At 39.0% G+C, this 15927-nt stretch overlaps 1 protein-coding gene across 1 annotated transcript in view; it reads right to left on the reverse strand.

Moving 5' to 3' along the window:
* mmp24 (matrix metallopeptidase 24) overlaps window positions 1-15927 on the reverse strand; it is a 70421-nt gene that overhangs the window by 10902 nt on the left and 43592 nt on the right. The window contains 3 exon segments of the mRNA XM_042495632.1: window positions 3612-3826; window positions 7504-7665; window positions 15563-15767. Of these exon segments, the coding sequence (XP_042351566.1) occupies window positions 3612-3826; window positions 7504-7665; window positions 15563-15767 (582 nt within the window).

Raw genomic sequence — 15927 nt, forward strand, 5'->3', positions numbered from 1 at the left:
ACATACATATTTATACAATTTTGGTTAGAATGCTGCTTCAGCAGACAGTTTACAACAGACACAACTTGTATTTTGTTTGAGCCAACTGACCTTCAAAGTTTTACCTAAATATATTCTCACAACTTCTTACTACACTCAACACTAGCATACACACCTGCATGCTACTAAGCGCGTACTGACCCAGTTTGAAAGAGCTGATCCACATGAAACGTATATGCAGTATAAGTTCACTCCTGAGCCTAAAATAGCTCTGACTATATCTCATTTAGGCCCAGTGCAACTGTAGCAGCTGCTCGTTTCTCTCAGTTTGACTGTTTTCTGTTGTAATGATCCACTCGGTTAATGAGCTGCAATCACTACAAGCCCAAATCTAACCTCTGTTGAAACAGTGCTTCTGTTCGAAAACATTAACAAAAAAGATGATAAGCAACCTGGCAAGAAATGACCTACAAGTGGCAAGAAATATAGAAAATTGTTTTGAAAAGCTAGGACAAAAATATCAATGATACTATAATTTTACATAAGTATTAGTCGGCCTCTAATGACCGGGATACACCAGGTGTGTGGCAGTCTGCTTCAAAATCAATCAATCAATCAATCAATCAGTCAATCAATATATCATATCTGTGACATATATTGATAATATTGGTTGGTTGCTATGACGATGTGCATGTAGATGCAGCAGCTGATAGCTCCTCAAATCCTTGCTACTTTTTTGTGATATATTTCTTAATTTTTGGGCAATCAGAGACTGCTCTGGGCACATCTTCACAGAGACATGGTTAACCCCTAACATCCCGGATCAAGCTGTTGCACTGGGAGGACTTTGTTCTGAGCCGACAGGACACAAGACTCTGATGCAAATTCAAAAAATGCACTGCAGGAATTATATGATGCCACCAGCAGCAAATCTTTGGACTTTTCATAGCAGCTGCTGATTTTAATCAACTCATCTTAGCTCAAAGATGCAGCACGATCAAGGACTAATGCAATTTAATATTTTAAACTTTGTTTAAAAAATGACCAATAAATCTACCTTGTACCTTGGATTTACATTTTAAGAATTAAATAAATTAGTTAATTAGTTAATTCTTGAAATTATTATTTCCCGGACAATCGGCTCATATTCTCAACCTCACCCCGGCCACTTAGCACAAATTTTTAACCTTAACCCGGCCCGATGGATCGGGTTAAGGTTAAGAGTTAAGATTACTTTTGTTTTTTTTCTGCCTTCATTAGTAAGCACAGATTAAGCATGAAAGGGGGAGAGAGAGAGAGGGTTGAGAACTCGCCTGACGGTATTTGATGAGTTGGGAATGTGAATGAGCTGCAGAGGTGTGCAAGCTTTCCCAAGAAAAACAGTTTTTAGAAATTTCCTGCAAATTTTTGAAAAATTTTAATCTAGACAAAGTTATCTTTACTTTAACAGAAGTCAACAACAGATACCCTGCATTCTTCTTTTTCTCATCAAGTTTGACGCAATTTGGAGTGAGACTGTCCTCAAGTAAGAACGACATAAGAAATTAGAGTGAGACAGACGGATGAGGAGACAGGCAAGAGGACAGACGGACAAGAAAAGTGGGGAAAAGGGAAATGAGATCGTTTGTCAGGGATCCACCAAAGAGGAAGCAGACGGATACGGACAGGTGAGCAGACAGAAAAGAGAGAGACGCACATCGACAGGCGGGACGGCGGACAGACGGAGAGCTAGACGAGCGTGTGACCTTTTCTAACATTCAGTTTAAAGATCAGAGACATCAAAATGGATTTTTCCTCCTCTTCTACGCTGCTTTCCGGTGTGTAACCCCCTGTCTTTCTCAAACAGACACACACACACATACACACACACACACACACACACACAGAGGTGTAATATTTCAGTACTTGAATATTCAAAGATTTCTTCATAGTAGTGCTGTATTGGGAGCATAAAACTGCTGCTAATGATCACATGTTGATAGTACTGTATGACACTGTGCTCTCTCATCTGCAGAGCCATGCGGTACTATGAGTGCACACATTTTTAGTACGGGCATCTCCAGTGGGAATCGAACCCGTAATGCTGCCAGTGTCGGAGCGGCCGTTACCTCCTGAGCTGCAGAGCGACTTCACCTCGTTCACAGCCACTTAGGCCCTGAATCCTCCCCACTTAATGTATAATTAAGCTTTATCCGAATCCCCTAGTGTCGCTCTGTTTTATAGAGCAACTTGGGGCCGTATGACTCACCCTCTGCAGCAGCTGACGCCCGTTTAATTACACTGTTCTGGTCACAGACTGCTCACCTTTAGCAGAAAACGTGCAACCTGGATTCCTCCACCAGTTTGATAGTTTAGTGCATTTAGAAGGTAGAAGGTAGATTTATTAGTCATTTTTTAAACAATATCTACAAAACAAAACTACATTTGTCCTTGATTCTGCTACATTTTTGGAGCTGAAGGATAGATTGATTAAAATCAGCAACTCTATGAAAATTCCATTTGTTTGTTTGGGCATGTTGATGCTGGTGGCATCATTCAAATTCCTCAGTGCAATTTTTGAATTCGCATTTGAGCCGCGTGTCCTGTCAGCTCCCAACAAGGTCAGTCTATCCAGTGCAGCAGCTTGATCTGGGATGTTAGGCGTTAACCATGTCTCAGTGAAGATGTGTGCAGAGCAGTCTCTGATTTTCTGTTGCTGAGTGAGCCTTAATCACATCTCATCCACATTATTCTCCTGTGAGCGGACATTAGCCAGAAGAAGGCTCGGTAGAGGAACAGCTCCAAGTCAGGTCAGCCTCGCCTTGATGCTGGCTCTCCTTCCTCTCTTCGTCCAGCACTTTCTGATTCGTTTCTCCCCTCTGGTCTGACTGGCAGCTCGGTGTATGCCATTAGTGGGGATCCTCACGTGGTCTGCTGCATTCAGTCCAAACTCCGCACAACTTTTCCTGATGTTGATAAGTGCTTCTCTATCGTAGAATAGTCGTGCCTCAGCATAAGGGGCCGTGGAGTCGAAAAAAAGAAAAATATAGCAAAATATAGCAAAAAAGAAGCAAGTATTTGAGGAGCTACAGGCAGCTGCATCTACATGCGCTGACATCGTCGTAGCAACGACAGTTGCAAAGATGCTAAGTTTTTAAAGGGACAGTTTTGACAGTTTTTAATTTTTAAAGTATGAGATATCTAGTCAGTAGGAGGGTTTCCATTAAGCATCATATTGTGAAATTGCGAATATATATATATATATATATGAGGGAAACATGTCAGACTGATATAATTTTTTTTTAAAGTGACTTTGAAGAGCACCCCTCTGTTTCTGCAAACCTTGGGCATGCCAGCCACCAGCTACTGTATGTAACACACTGAAGACAGTTAAGTGTCCCACTTCAAAAATCCACAACTATCACTTTAATATTTCTGATTTAAACCTTTGAACTTCTTCACCTCCAGATCAACTCCACCTGAGAAAAATTGTTACAGTTACTCAGAGTATTACTCATGATATGATATTATTCAGGATATATCTAATAAGTAGTACATCAGGAGGCGATAAATTTGGGAAACAAAAAGGACAAAGCAGCAGCAGTCTGACCTCATGTCTTTCTTCACCGTGTTTGTGTTGTGTCTCTGCTCACCTTGAAGACAAACATCTCCCGTCTGAAGAAGGCCACAGTGTTGAAGTTGCCATCGCAGATGTTGGGTTTGCCATTTCCAGGCAGCGCGGGCCGGTCGCCGGGCGGCCGCGCCGGACGGGAGTGACGGTCATGCTTGCGCTCGGAGGTGGAGTGTGTCCGCCGAGATGGTAAGGTGGGTAACGGCCTGGTGGGCTCCAGCATGGCAGTGGGGATGCCTGGTGAAAAGACAGCAGTGAGTTATTGCTGTGTGCTCGTGGATCGCTGTTCGCTCACGTTGTTTGTGGGTGTATAGAGTGATTTTGGAACTACTGGAGTCACTGTGCTTTTATTTTTGTTAGCAGAAAGCAGCTGTTTTTTATGAATTCAACCACAAAGCTGAAAAAAGGTTCAAGCTAAAATCTAAAAAAACCTCAAAGTCTATCCAATGTTAAGAAGTTAATATTTCAAGAAAAAATAATACATATAGGGGCCGTTTCAGCACACTGTAGGTCTTAGGCCACTTAGTCTGCAAGGTGTCTCGGTTCTGACTCGTCTTCCTGCTTTATTTTGTAAATCCAAACACTCGTGTGAGGCAGGAAAACACCTATAACAAGGTTTATTTTGGAATGCAGAAAAATGCAGAAAAATACGGTAGGCAAAGTCCTTCCATCTTGCTTGGTTCCCTACCGTGGCACTATTTCGTGGCACTATCCCCTGCAAGAAAAAAACAGTGACTGGTTGCTACAAAACCCCCATGGTGGTGGCTAAAAAGCTGCTGGAAAGATGGTGATGACTCACTAAAACAACCAAATTTGTTTTGTTTTTTTTGCTCTTGAACAGTAGTCTGCAGCTTGGCAGGTGTTTCACTTGAGATGTTGAAATGACGCATATGAAACGTACAAATGTAACACTCGTGGCTTGCAGAGATGTACAACATTTTCTGCTGGCGACTGGGCTGGTCTCATTTTTAACAGAAAAACTCTCACTGAGAGCGTGTTTGGTATTTTCAGGTGCTGGAGACTCGGAGCAGTGACGCAAACAGGATCAACTCTCAGCAGGTAAAATATCGGGCTGAACAGAGCGAAGAAGAGAAACACTGCAGACCTCACTGTTTCCCTTCAACACCGACTCGAAATGTCACCTGTGCATGACGACCTTTAACGTGAAGATCGTTTCTGGATCTGAAGGAGAAAGATAACCCTCCTGCTTTGAAGCTTAAAGGAAACAATCCAGTTAGTACACGTTACAGATACTGTAGGTCAGCGGGCCAGGGGCCAGTCACGGCAGGCCCACACATACTTCTGGGGTTTTAGGACATTTGTAGGATTTTAGAGATGAATGTAGGATTTTAGGACGTGTCTTGGATTCAGGATGTTTCTTGGATTTTAGGACATTCCTAGGACTTTCGGATGCTTTTAGAAATTTGGGACATTTGTAAGATATTTGGAAATTTCTATGATTTAAGGACATTTCTAGGATTTTAGAACATTTGTTGGATTTCAGGACATTACTGAGATTTTAGGACATTTTTAGGATTTTAAGACATTCCTAGAACTTTAGACACGACTAAAGGATTTTAGGACATGTCTTGGATTTAGGATGTTTCGAGGATTTTAGGACATTTGTCAAAATTTAGGACATTTCTAGGATTTTAGGATGCTTTTAGAAACTAAGGACATTTCTGAAATTTTATGTTCCTGGATTTTTGAAGCTTTCTAAGATTAAAGGACATTTCAGGATTGCAGAACATTTCTAGGATTTTAGGACATTTCTCAAAATCTTAGGATGTTTCTAGGATTTAAGAATTTTAGGGATGACTCTAAGATTTTAGGACATTTCTAGGATTTTTAGACATTTCTAGGATTTTTCTAGGATTTTAGAAGATTTCTAGAATTTAAGGAAATTTCTAAGTGTGAATCACTTTATTTTTATTGTGAATCAGAGAACGATTTGGGGGGCCACTCGGCACCCTTACGGTGTCTAGATTTGGCCCGCGGGCTGTAGGTCGAGCATCACTCTGGGTATTTGTGAAGCAGTTGTGATAAAATATTTAATGTGATCTAGATGGAAATACTCTCCACTAATACATTATTTCTGAGCCAGCAGACATGCTACTTCAAGTTTCTTTTTCCCGCTTCTTTGAATCCCAGATTCACGTTACACGACATTACAACACAAAGCTGTCATGATTATTTCAGCGCCGACAGGAAGCGTGTCAGGTCATGTGTCTGCTGCGTCTGACGGGCCGTCGCTCGCCTTTGTTCACTTAAAGGAGAAAAGCGGAGTCTTCTCTTTGAGGGAATAAAGTCTCTGGTGTAAACACAAAAGACTCAAAGTCACACATTTTGCTTTTTAAAAATGTTTTTCTTTCCAGGCAAAGACTGATGAGCGCTGCGTGCTGTTTATCACACAGATCTGTTTTTTACATTCATCCATATTTCAGCCGCTGCAGCGCTCCGCTGTTGGCTGCTGGACGGCAGCTCTCCGCAACTCAGCCACACTCGGCGCTTTAAGATGAATAATTAATATCCAAGGTGTGCTGCTTTTGCTTTGGCAAGTTTTTGCTTTTAGGTCTCGAGTCGAGTCGAGTGTTTCTTCACTTCCAGTCTCGACTTAAAGTGTTAAATTAATCAGGTTTTCATGGAATAAGGCCCTGTTTCAATAGTATCTGTGGTCGGCGTTTTTCTGCAATAGACTGTCAGTGTCTTTACTTTTTAAAATTTCTTCTCTACAGTAGTTTTTGTCACGCTAATACATTTTCTACAGCAGCCTCTTCACATCAGAAGACTTCATACTCCAGATACGGAAAACCCTCCTGATTTAAGATTTAAGGAAACCAGACGAAAATAACCAAAAAATGAGAGCAAAACAGTCGTCGGTACATGTTATAGATGCTGAAGGTCAGTGAGTCTAAACCTGCTTTGTTTAGGGGCCACTTTTGCAAAATGTCAGCAGGCCAGGGGCCAGTCACAGCTGCCCAGTGTTTCTAAAATTTCTAGGATTTTAGAAAATATATATGATTTTAGGATGTTTTTGGAAATTTAGGATGTTTCTAGAAGTTTAGGACATTTCTAGAACTTTGAATAATTTTGAGAATTTTCCAGACATTTCCATGATTTCAGGATGTTTCAACGATTTTAGGACATCTCTAGGATTTTAGGACATTTCTCTGATTTTAGGACATTCTAGGACTGCAGGACAATATAAAAATTTCAGACGATCTTCGTCATGAATTTCCTTCAAGTCACTCAATGAGGCTCAAGAAAAAATTATTTTTAAAAACAAACAAAAAAAATAAACCGGGCACAAAATACCACCAATACCAATATATTACTGCTCTCGAAAAAAAATCTCTAAAACTAAACTATATTTAATTATATATTCACAATTATTTTCCAGAACTATTAGATTTTTTTTGACAGTTTTTTTTACTCTCCAGCTTTTTGTTTGTGTTTTTTGTGATAATTTTCAAGTATTTTTTGTACTTTTTTACTAATTTCTTGCAAATTTTTGAGTCATTTTCTCACAAGTTGCTCATTGCCTTTTTTCCCCAAAGTTTTCCAAAGAAATCAAGCCAACTTGGCAGTAATTCAAAGGGTTAATAAAGCAAAAGCAACATCACTTTTGACCAGCCTGCATGATGTGATATGTTCATTTGCCCCCGACTGGAGTTGAACCAGGAAAAGTTTATAAAGCTAATTTTTTTTCTTTAATTTTCTGTCATTTCCACTCACCGAAATGCACAAATTGAAAATGTGCATTAAAACAAAAACAAAAAAATCAAAATCAGCATCACTTTGACAAAACATTGATCAACAGACCAACAAAAGAACAATATAGTGCTTTTTAAACAAAATAAAAAATCTTGATTTGACAGAAGAGACCGTTCGCGATAAATAAACCGAAGGCTCACCGTAGATTTTCTGGATGCCCTGCAGGTCGTCCAGAGGCAGTTTGAAGTTGTGCGTGTCCATGTACTGATAGAAAGGAGCCATGATGGCGCTGGGATCGTTGGAGTGCTCCAAACCCAACGCGTGACCCAACTCGTGGACCGCCACCAGGAACAGATCGTTACCTGCAGAGAGACGGAGGGAGACAAACAAGTCAGAGGGAGGAAAAAGCGGGAAGAGGACCGTGAAAGAAAGTGTCAAGGAAGACAAAAAAATCAAGATAAAAAGGGTGAATGCAAGAAAGATAACCATCGTCACTTTAAACTGTGTTAACCGACTACTGACCCTCTGATTTTTATTTATCTCTTTATTTATTTAAACTTTTGTTTATTCCATATGAAAAAAACCAAACGTACAACATACAGCACACTGGAAATGTTTACAGCCCTATCACATTATATATATATGTATATATATATTTTTGGTCATTTAATATCCATATTCAGCACACTAAGGTAAAGAGAAAGAGCACATAAAAATATACAAGTATGACAAATCAGTAATAATAAATATAAACCAAGGCTAAATACAAAACAAAAAGTCAACCAGCAAGGGAAACAAAGCAATGGCAAAATAGAGAAAGAGAAAAAATAATTAATTATTATTATTTTTATTTATTTATAGGTTTTAGTCCTTTAGTGTTGTCCAGGCTTGTGTTTTTATTTGTAACTTGTTTTTATTGTCTTGTGTGATCCTTTTTTACTGTTTGACTGTGAGCTGCTTGGCGTTTCAGTTCCCTTCGGGATCAATAAAGTTAATCTAATCTTTAAAGCTTTATTATAAGGGCTGGGCGAGTGGGTCTCATGCTGGTGGCTAAAAACAAACCAAACAATTTATTCTTAATGTTTGCGACAGTCATTTTATACATCGCATGTGGAACAAGCCGCGAGTGTATTCAATTTATCACCCAATCTTTATTAAAGATAATTTCACAGCAGAAATCAGGCAGTAAAAAGAAAACAAGCCACACTTTGTGCTGCTGACAGGCTTTTCCACTGCTTTTTATTCAGTTATTAATAATAATAAAAAAGAAACCTCAACACATCCCTCCTGTGTGAAACAAAGCCTCCCCGGTGTAAACACGACGGAAAAGACCAAAGACGCAGCATCAAACGCTCTGGAAAAAGTGAGCTAAAGTTAGTCTGATGCTGTTGACTCATCAGCAGCGTAATATGAATCTCACATCAAAAGAAGAATTTGTGGTAAACGGAGGCGACTGTCAGCTTTTAGAGTCCAGCCCGAGCCACTTCTTCAAACGCCGCCGCCGCCTGACGGGGATTACTTAAGAGTGCGGCAAACTGTTTAGTGCCACACGAAGTCAAATTCTCAAGTTCACACTTACACAAAATGAGATTTTAAATTCATAATCTGTGAATGTATAAATAATGTGCTGCTGCTGCTGCTTGAAGATTTGAAAATATGCCAGAGAACAAGCAAATCTGTTAAATTAGGAAATATGCACCCGGATACAATCTGACATTATGTGTCACTGTGTGAATGTTTCTGCTCAAAAACACAACTGGCAGCATTCATTTCACGTGCAAAAGGAAACTGCACCAACTCTGATATTAACCCTTTAACACCTGGATGGATGTCAGTTTAATTTGCAATCAGACTCAATCAGACAAGCATCTGAACCTCTGAAACTACAGAAAATGTGTTTGATTTCTTTCAAAACCACGAGGGAAAAAAGGGCAGCAGTGAGAAATGAAATCAGCAAGAAATTTGTTAAAATGTAAAATTAAGTTTCATAAAAAAATAAATAAATAAATAAAATAAAATAAAAAGCAAACAAGAAAAGTATCCAAAACAATCCTGCAAACTGGAAAAAAATAAATATTTTGCATTTTTTCTTTAACATAATTTTTTAACATAAAATTATACTAATTATAAATAAAGTTTTTGGATCATTTTGGGCCCTAGTTTAAAAGAAATTCTAATGGTGAAAGGTGACATGGAAATGATCTGAAAAATCAGCTGTGGGGGATTATTAGATATTATCAAAATGTCAAGAAAACTATATTTATAATTATATTACTTATGTATTTCAAATTATGCTACAGAAAGAAGAGAAATTATTAATTTTGTTTCTTTAGGTCATTTCTCTTTTTTTGTTGCTTATTTTCAGGTATTTTTCATTTTATTAATTTCAAATTATCAGCTATTTTTTTTCTTTTTTGAGCCAAACATTTGTTTTTCGAGTGGAGAATCTTCAGCGTCAGGTGAATTTTATCCAGGTACAAAACCCCTGAAATGACAGGTGTTAACTCTGTCTAAACTGTGTGACGACAGAACGATGATAGAAATAAAAAATCATAAAATCGGACAGAATCAGGAGCAACGGGAGTGAAAAAGCGCCGATGGGGGAGGGTATGAACTTGAATCATTTCTTGCGGGATGATTTTCTCTCTATAATAGGAACAAATACAACCACTTTACACTTCAGTCCTCTTACAACGAATGAAGAGAGAGAGAACAGAGGGCTGTTTTTCCGGCGTGTCATGTTTCCCTGTGAGGTTTATTAAAACCAGGCTCTCTGTCATAATCTTTGGAGCTGAGATTCGGAGCCGCTGTCACACGCTTAATGACTTCTTACCGTCTGAACGCAGAGCTCAAATTAATACATTTCATTGGCTCAGTAATTGGTTTGACTCTGTTTGAACCTAATTACAGAACATAATTATCTTTTTCTCTTCACTCGGGCAGGTCTGTTTGAAGATTAAAGCCAACAGCTGACGTATAGACTCTGCGACTGTGTCGATGTTCAGAGGCTCAAGTTTCTGCTCATTTTCTGTTTCTCGCCCAAAGTCAAACACTTCACTTCTTTTTCTCTGTTTCTGTGTTTCAGCGTCGCTGCATGAGCGAGACCATCGTGGTGAAGAGGGAGCCCAGATAGAAGGCAAAGCTCTGGTTTTACTGGTTCAGCTATACGTCCCAAACCGGTCGAGAGCTTCGGGTAGCGACCGAAAGAACGAGATCGCCAAAACGAGAGGCCGAAATTAGTTTCCTTCATGCAATTTTTGGGCTCAGAGCTGTGTTTTCGGAAGTTCTTGTGAGGTTTTACTTCCTGACATTTTCACAAATGACTGGAACTTGAATATGATGCCGTATGATGCAGTAGGCCGGATGGGGGCGCTATAAATAAAGTCCGAAAATTCAACTCTGAAAGGCTGCGCGCCACTCAATTTGTACGTCTGACTGACCGAAAATTGGACACACAACCATTAAGGATTGTTTTTTTAGAAATTGCTCAAAAAAATTAAAGAAAAAAAAAAAGGCCATTTAAGAAACACCAAAACAAATATCTTAAAATGTGCATCGTTTTCTTTAGAAAATCTAATAAAAGCCAAAATTGAAAAAAAGCCGAAAATTCTTTAGAAATTGTCAAACATTTGTAAATGAAAAGAAATTACCAAAATAAAAAAATCACAAAAAATGAAAAAAAAAACAACCCTAAAAAAAATATCTAAAATAAATATTTTTTTTTAAAAATTTCCAAAATAACTAAACAAATTTAAGAAAAAAAAAGACCACAGTTTTAAAGAAAACATGCCTTCCAAACCCACGGCATGTTTTCTTTAAAAATTGGCGGTAAATATAAAATACAGCCATATAAAGTTGAATGGCTCCCCTAAAAGCCAAAATAAAAAAAAAGAGTTTTCAACATCACATAAAAATTATTCAACATATCTCCCCCTTTTTGCACCACTCCCTCCCCTCTTATAAATTAACAATCCCTGAGTTATATTTAAATATTCAGTTCTCATCCTGTTCTAAATTCTTTATGTTTTTAAATAATGTATCTATTAAAATCTCTAAAATAGTTATAAAAAAAATAAGCAAAAAAGAGTATTTATGGTCTTTTCAAAAAAACGTATGGCTTTTAAAATTTGCCTCAAAGTCATGAAAACATGCATTGATAAAAATGTTTCTGAACTCCCTGTTTCCGTTTTAAATTGACATCTTCCCTTTCTCACACTTTCACACACAAACACGCTTCTGTCCCTGTTTTTTGTCTTTTTCATGCCTCTCCTCTGCCTTTTTAGCTCCTCTTCTCTCCGCACAGCCTTCCTCCTCCTCCTCCTCCTCCTGCAGCCTCTCTTTCTTCCATGTTGCAGGGAAGATAAAGATGGTTTTACAGCACAAGACGAACCCTTCATGTGCTGCAGCTTGAGGGAATTCCCAGTGGGCTCTGCCTCCCTCCCTCGTGGTCGGTCTATAGTCTGCCTCAGCGCCCCGCAGTGACGATAACGACTTCCTCTGTCATGTTTGCCCCTGCAGCCGTCTGCCCGCCTGCGATAAAGATGATGTTTGATATCGCTCTGATGAAACCTGTCTCTCAAGTGATCCCAGTTTGACGTGTCCACAGAGTCCGCTTTGTTCAACTCCAGCAGTTCCCCTGCTTTTTTTTTTTTTTTTTGGCAGAGACGAGTTTGCATGCCAGAGATCATTTTGTACGAGTGGCTTCTGATATTAACTTTTTGGCTCACCTGCCAAGTTCAACTAAAGCACAAAAAATTACCTGCCGAGAATAGTTTTCTCTCTGCAGCCAAAATCACCAATATGTGCTACATTTTTATAGAAATACATCACGACGACCCTTTTTAAAGCTATCCCGGTCAGGAATGGGGAAATATTCTTCACCTCTTCAATGAATCAAGTCTGTAAATCATTAAGTTAAAGGCTTTCCCTCCACACAGCAGAGAATGTTTAATTATATTCAGGCAGGAAGTTGCTTATTAAAAAGTGATTTCAAATGTTACAGCCACTCTCTCTGAACCAATTTATCCATCAAACACCTAAAATAAGGTCTGTGGTTAACCCTTTAACACCTGCATCAACATCAGTTTTCTTGTGCTGCATTTAAACCACTGAAACCTGAGAAAACACATCTGATTTCATTCAAAATGGGGAAAATATAATGAGCTACTTGCTGAGAAATATCCCACAAACTGCAAAAAAAAGTTGACAATGTACTTAATGATAAATATGAGGTGGCAGAGTGTACCGTATCAAAGTAGTTTTTGTTTAGTGGAGGATCCCCTGCAACCTCAAACACAGGTCCTAACTAAGTCCCTAATGTTCAGAGTCCTAGAGATGTCCTAAAATTGAACCAATGGCCTAAAATCCTAGAAACATCCTGAAATCCTTGAAACGTCACAAAACTGTGGAAACACCCTAAAATCCTGTAAATGTCTAAAATCCTGGAAATGTCCTCAAATCTGAGAATGAGCTACCTAAATATCCCACAAACTGGGATAAGACAGGTATCTTTTTAAATATACGTATATTTATGCTTCTGTGCGTCCCGGAGCGTAAACAGCTGACGCAGACGGACACCTCACACGTCATGCGTAGACGCAGAAGGTCACTGACAGAGCGGCAGCATGTGACACGCTGGGACGAGGACGCGTTGGACTTTTTCCTCCAGCAGGCTGACAGTTTTGAACTGATGGGCAGATTATCAGGAAATTTCCTGCAGATCTTAAAGGCTCCTACAGGATACATTTTAATGACTTTGCTGAGCCTTTGACTCTTAATTCAGCGCCGCCGTCACGACAGACCAGGAGACAAACGGTTTGCATTCAGCTGCTTGTGTCTTTGATGTGTTTTTTGGCTCTCTCCTGCAGGTGTGAACAGGTCAATCGCAGACGCCGTCGCTCAGTAGTGACAGAAAAAAACGGGCTTTAAGCCGAGGTGAAGACGAGGTCTGTTTGTCCTTGCGACGTCCTTCTGAAGCCGATACCGTGAATTAGTTTTCTTGGCGTCTGAGAACTTTACCGTCTCACTATCTAGTTTCTAATCTTTCAATTACTCACTGAGTCTGTCTGTGTGAGTGGAGGGATTTTGGAGATAAAGAGACGTTCCTGAGGAGAGCACCTGGGTGACCGCGCGCGCACACACACACACACACACACACACACACACACACACACACACACACACACACACACACACACACACACACACACACACACACACACACTGATAGATCAGTCGGTCTATATCAGTCACACTCAACTTACAGCCTGCAGGCTGAATCTGGCCCTGATAGGGAACCTGGTGGCCCCCCAAACCATTTTCTATTTCACAATAAAAATGAGGTGATTCAATCTGGAAATTGTTTTTGTACTTTTAGTCTCCATAAGGTACCAGAGTGCATAAAACAGCATCAAAATAGAGCTTGTTGTTCAAAAAAATAAAAGGTTACAGCAAAGGATCCCACACACCCCAACAGAGGTCCTAGCTAAGACCCTAATGTCCTAATCATAGAATCTGACAAATGTTTTGAAGTCTGAGAAATGTCCCAAAATCCCAGAAACCGCCTATAGTCCTAGAAATGTCCTCAGATCCTAGAAATATTCTAAAATCCAAAAAACATCCTAAAATTCAAGAAATGCATTACAATCCTAGAAATGTCCTAAAATCTGAGGAATGTCCTAAAATCCGACTAATGTCCTGTAATCCTAAAAATGTCTTTAATCCTAAAAATGTCCTAAAACCCTAGAAATGTCTTAAAATCTGAGCAACTGCCTAAAATCCAAGAAATGTTCTTAAAATAAAAAATTAAAAAAATCATAGAAACATGTATGAGGCGACTGTGATGGTCCCATTTTGCAAAAAAAAAACAAACCCAAAACAAAACAAAAACCAAGCGAACCTGGCTGAGGATCCCTAGTTTATACAATATAGCAGTTTAAAAATGGAAAAAATAATGCATGAATGTGCATAAAAAAACTCTGTTACACTGAAATACAGCTGCCCTGATGCAGGGATGCTGGGAGATGTTTCCTGGGACGGTCGGTGCTGGAATAAGACGCACACACTGGCTGTAATGTGGTATGGCAAATTTAGAGCTTCTCTGTCAAAGCTAATTCTCTTTTCTGCTAATCTCTCCAAGCAGATTCCTCTCCCCCTCCATCACTCCCTCTCTCTATCAACACGTTAGTTATTCAAGCAGAGGGAATCTGGCATAAGTCATTTGTCAAACAGAGATAGACGAAGGGGAAAAAAACTACAAAGTAAAAGGTTTTTTTTTTTTCCTTTTCCATTTTTCATCCAATGTCTAAACAGTGTGGCGCTCACAGATAGTGGAGCAACGACGGAGGACGTCTTCACAACCGAAGCCTTTTATATCCAAGTGAATTATTAACAGCTGAAGTAATAAGCAAAAATTTAATCAGATGGGATTTCAACATTAATTGGATTTGAGAGACAATTCACTCAAAGTCATAGTGAAAAAAAACAACAAACAAATGAGTTATATTATTAACTCTGATTCTTTAAGGCAACAGATTTACTTATAGCTATTAATAATGATAATAATAATAACAACACTAACAATAACAACAACAATAACAATAATAATAACAGTGATTTTATACTGCGTTTGCCTCTATTGTATTTGATGTTTTGCCTTTTTTATACTGAGTCTGCAATAAAGGATAAAATAAAATAATAATAATAATAATAATGATAATTTTAACTATCAATTGTGAAAATTGTAATGTTTCAAATTTAAAATTTTAATATTTTTCGCTAGCTTTTTAAAAATAATTTTCTATATCAACTTATTTCTTCCAATTTTCTAAACTTTACATATTTAGCACCCGTCATGTGAGAAGTGCAGCACAAAGTGTTTACAATAAGGGAATTCACAGTGCTGCGTGTGAAAGAGGTGAGGTAACTCCTTTTTTGACATTGTAAATTATTAATCAATATTGCCTTAAATCCTCTTAATGTAACGCATTATATTACGCAAAGCCAAATACATATACTATCAGTTCGGCTGATCTCATGAAGTTGATCTTGACAATTCTTTCAGTGTATGAACTCACAGATGTTTGATGAGCAAACAAATTTTTGATTTTCTAATTCTGAGCAGATCAGTAACGTTAAACACAAACTTAAATCACCGTACCTCCTCCAGAGAAATAAATTCAGCTCAAATAGAGGTGAAGTAGGCCAATTTGACCGACCAAAGGACAAAAAGAATTCATTACATTTTTGGGAGTGTCTCACCGTCGTGGTTGGCGTTGCCCAGCGTCCAGGGCTCGTCAGAGTCAAAGTGTGTGTCTCCTCCGATCCCAGCGCCGGGAAAGTAGGCGTGGGCCAGGAAACCCCCTTCTCCATCAAATGGAGAGCTGTCACCATGGAAACCAGAGGCGAAGAAGATCATGATGTCGGCCTCCTTACCCTCGTTCTTAATCTCTGAGTATGGCACCTCCTGAACAGAGTGGGAAAAGAAAGTGAGACATAATGTAAAGAAACTGAAAAAACAACAACATCAACATCAAATTAAAGCTGCAGGCAGCGATGAAAGGGCCCTCGCACCCCCATGTAAGTCAGGGGTACTGATGGGACTCCAGCTAAAGCGGTCGTTCATG

This window comes from Plectropomus leopardus, chromosome 2 (assembly GCF_008729295.1).
Source record: "Plectropomus leopardus isolate mb chromosome 2, YSFRI_Pleo_2.0, whole genome shotgun sequence".
Taxonomy (NCBI): Eukaryota; Metazoa; Chordata; class Actinopteri; order Perciformes; family Serranidae; genus Plectropomus; species Plectropomus leopardus.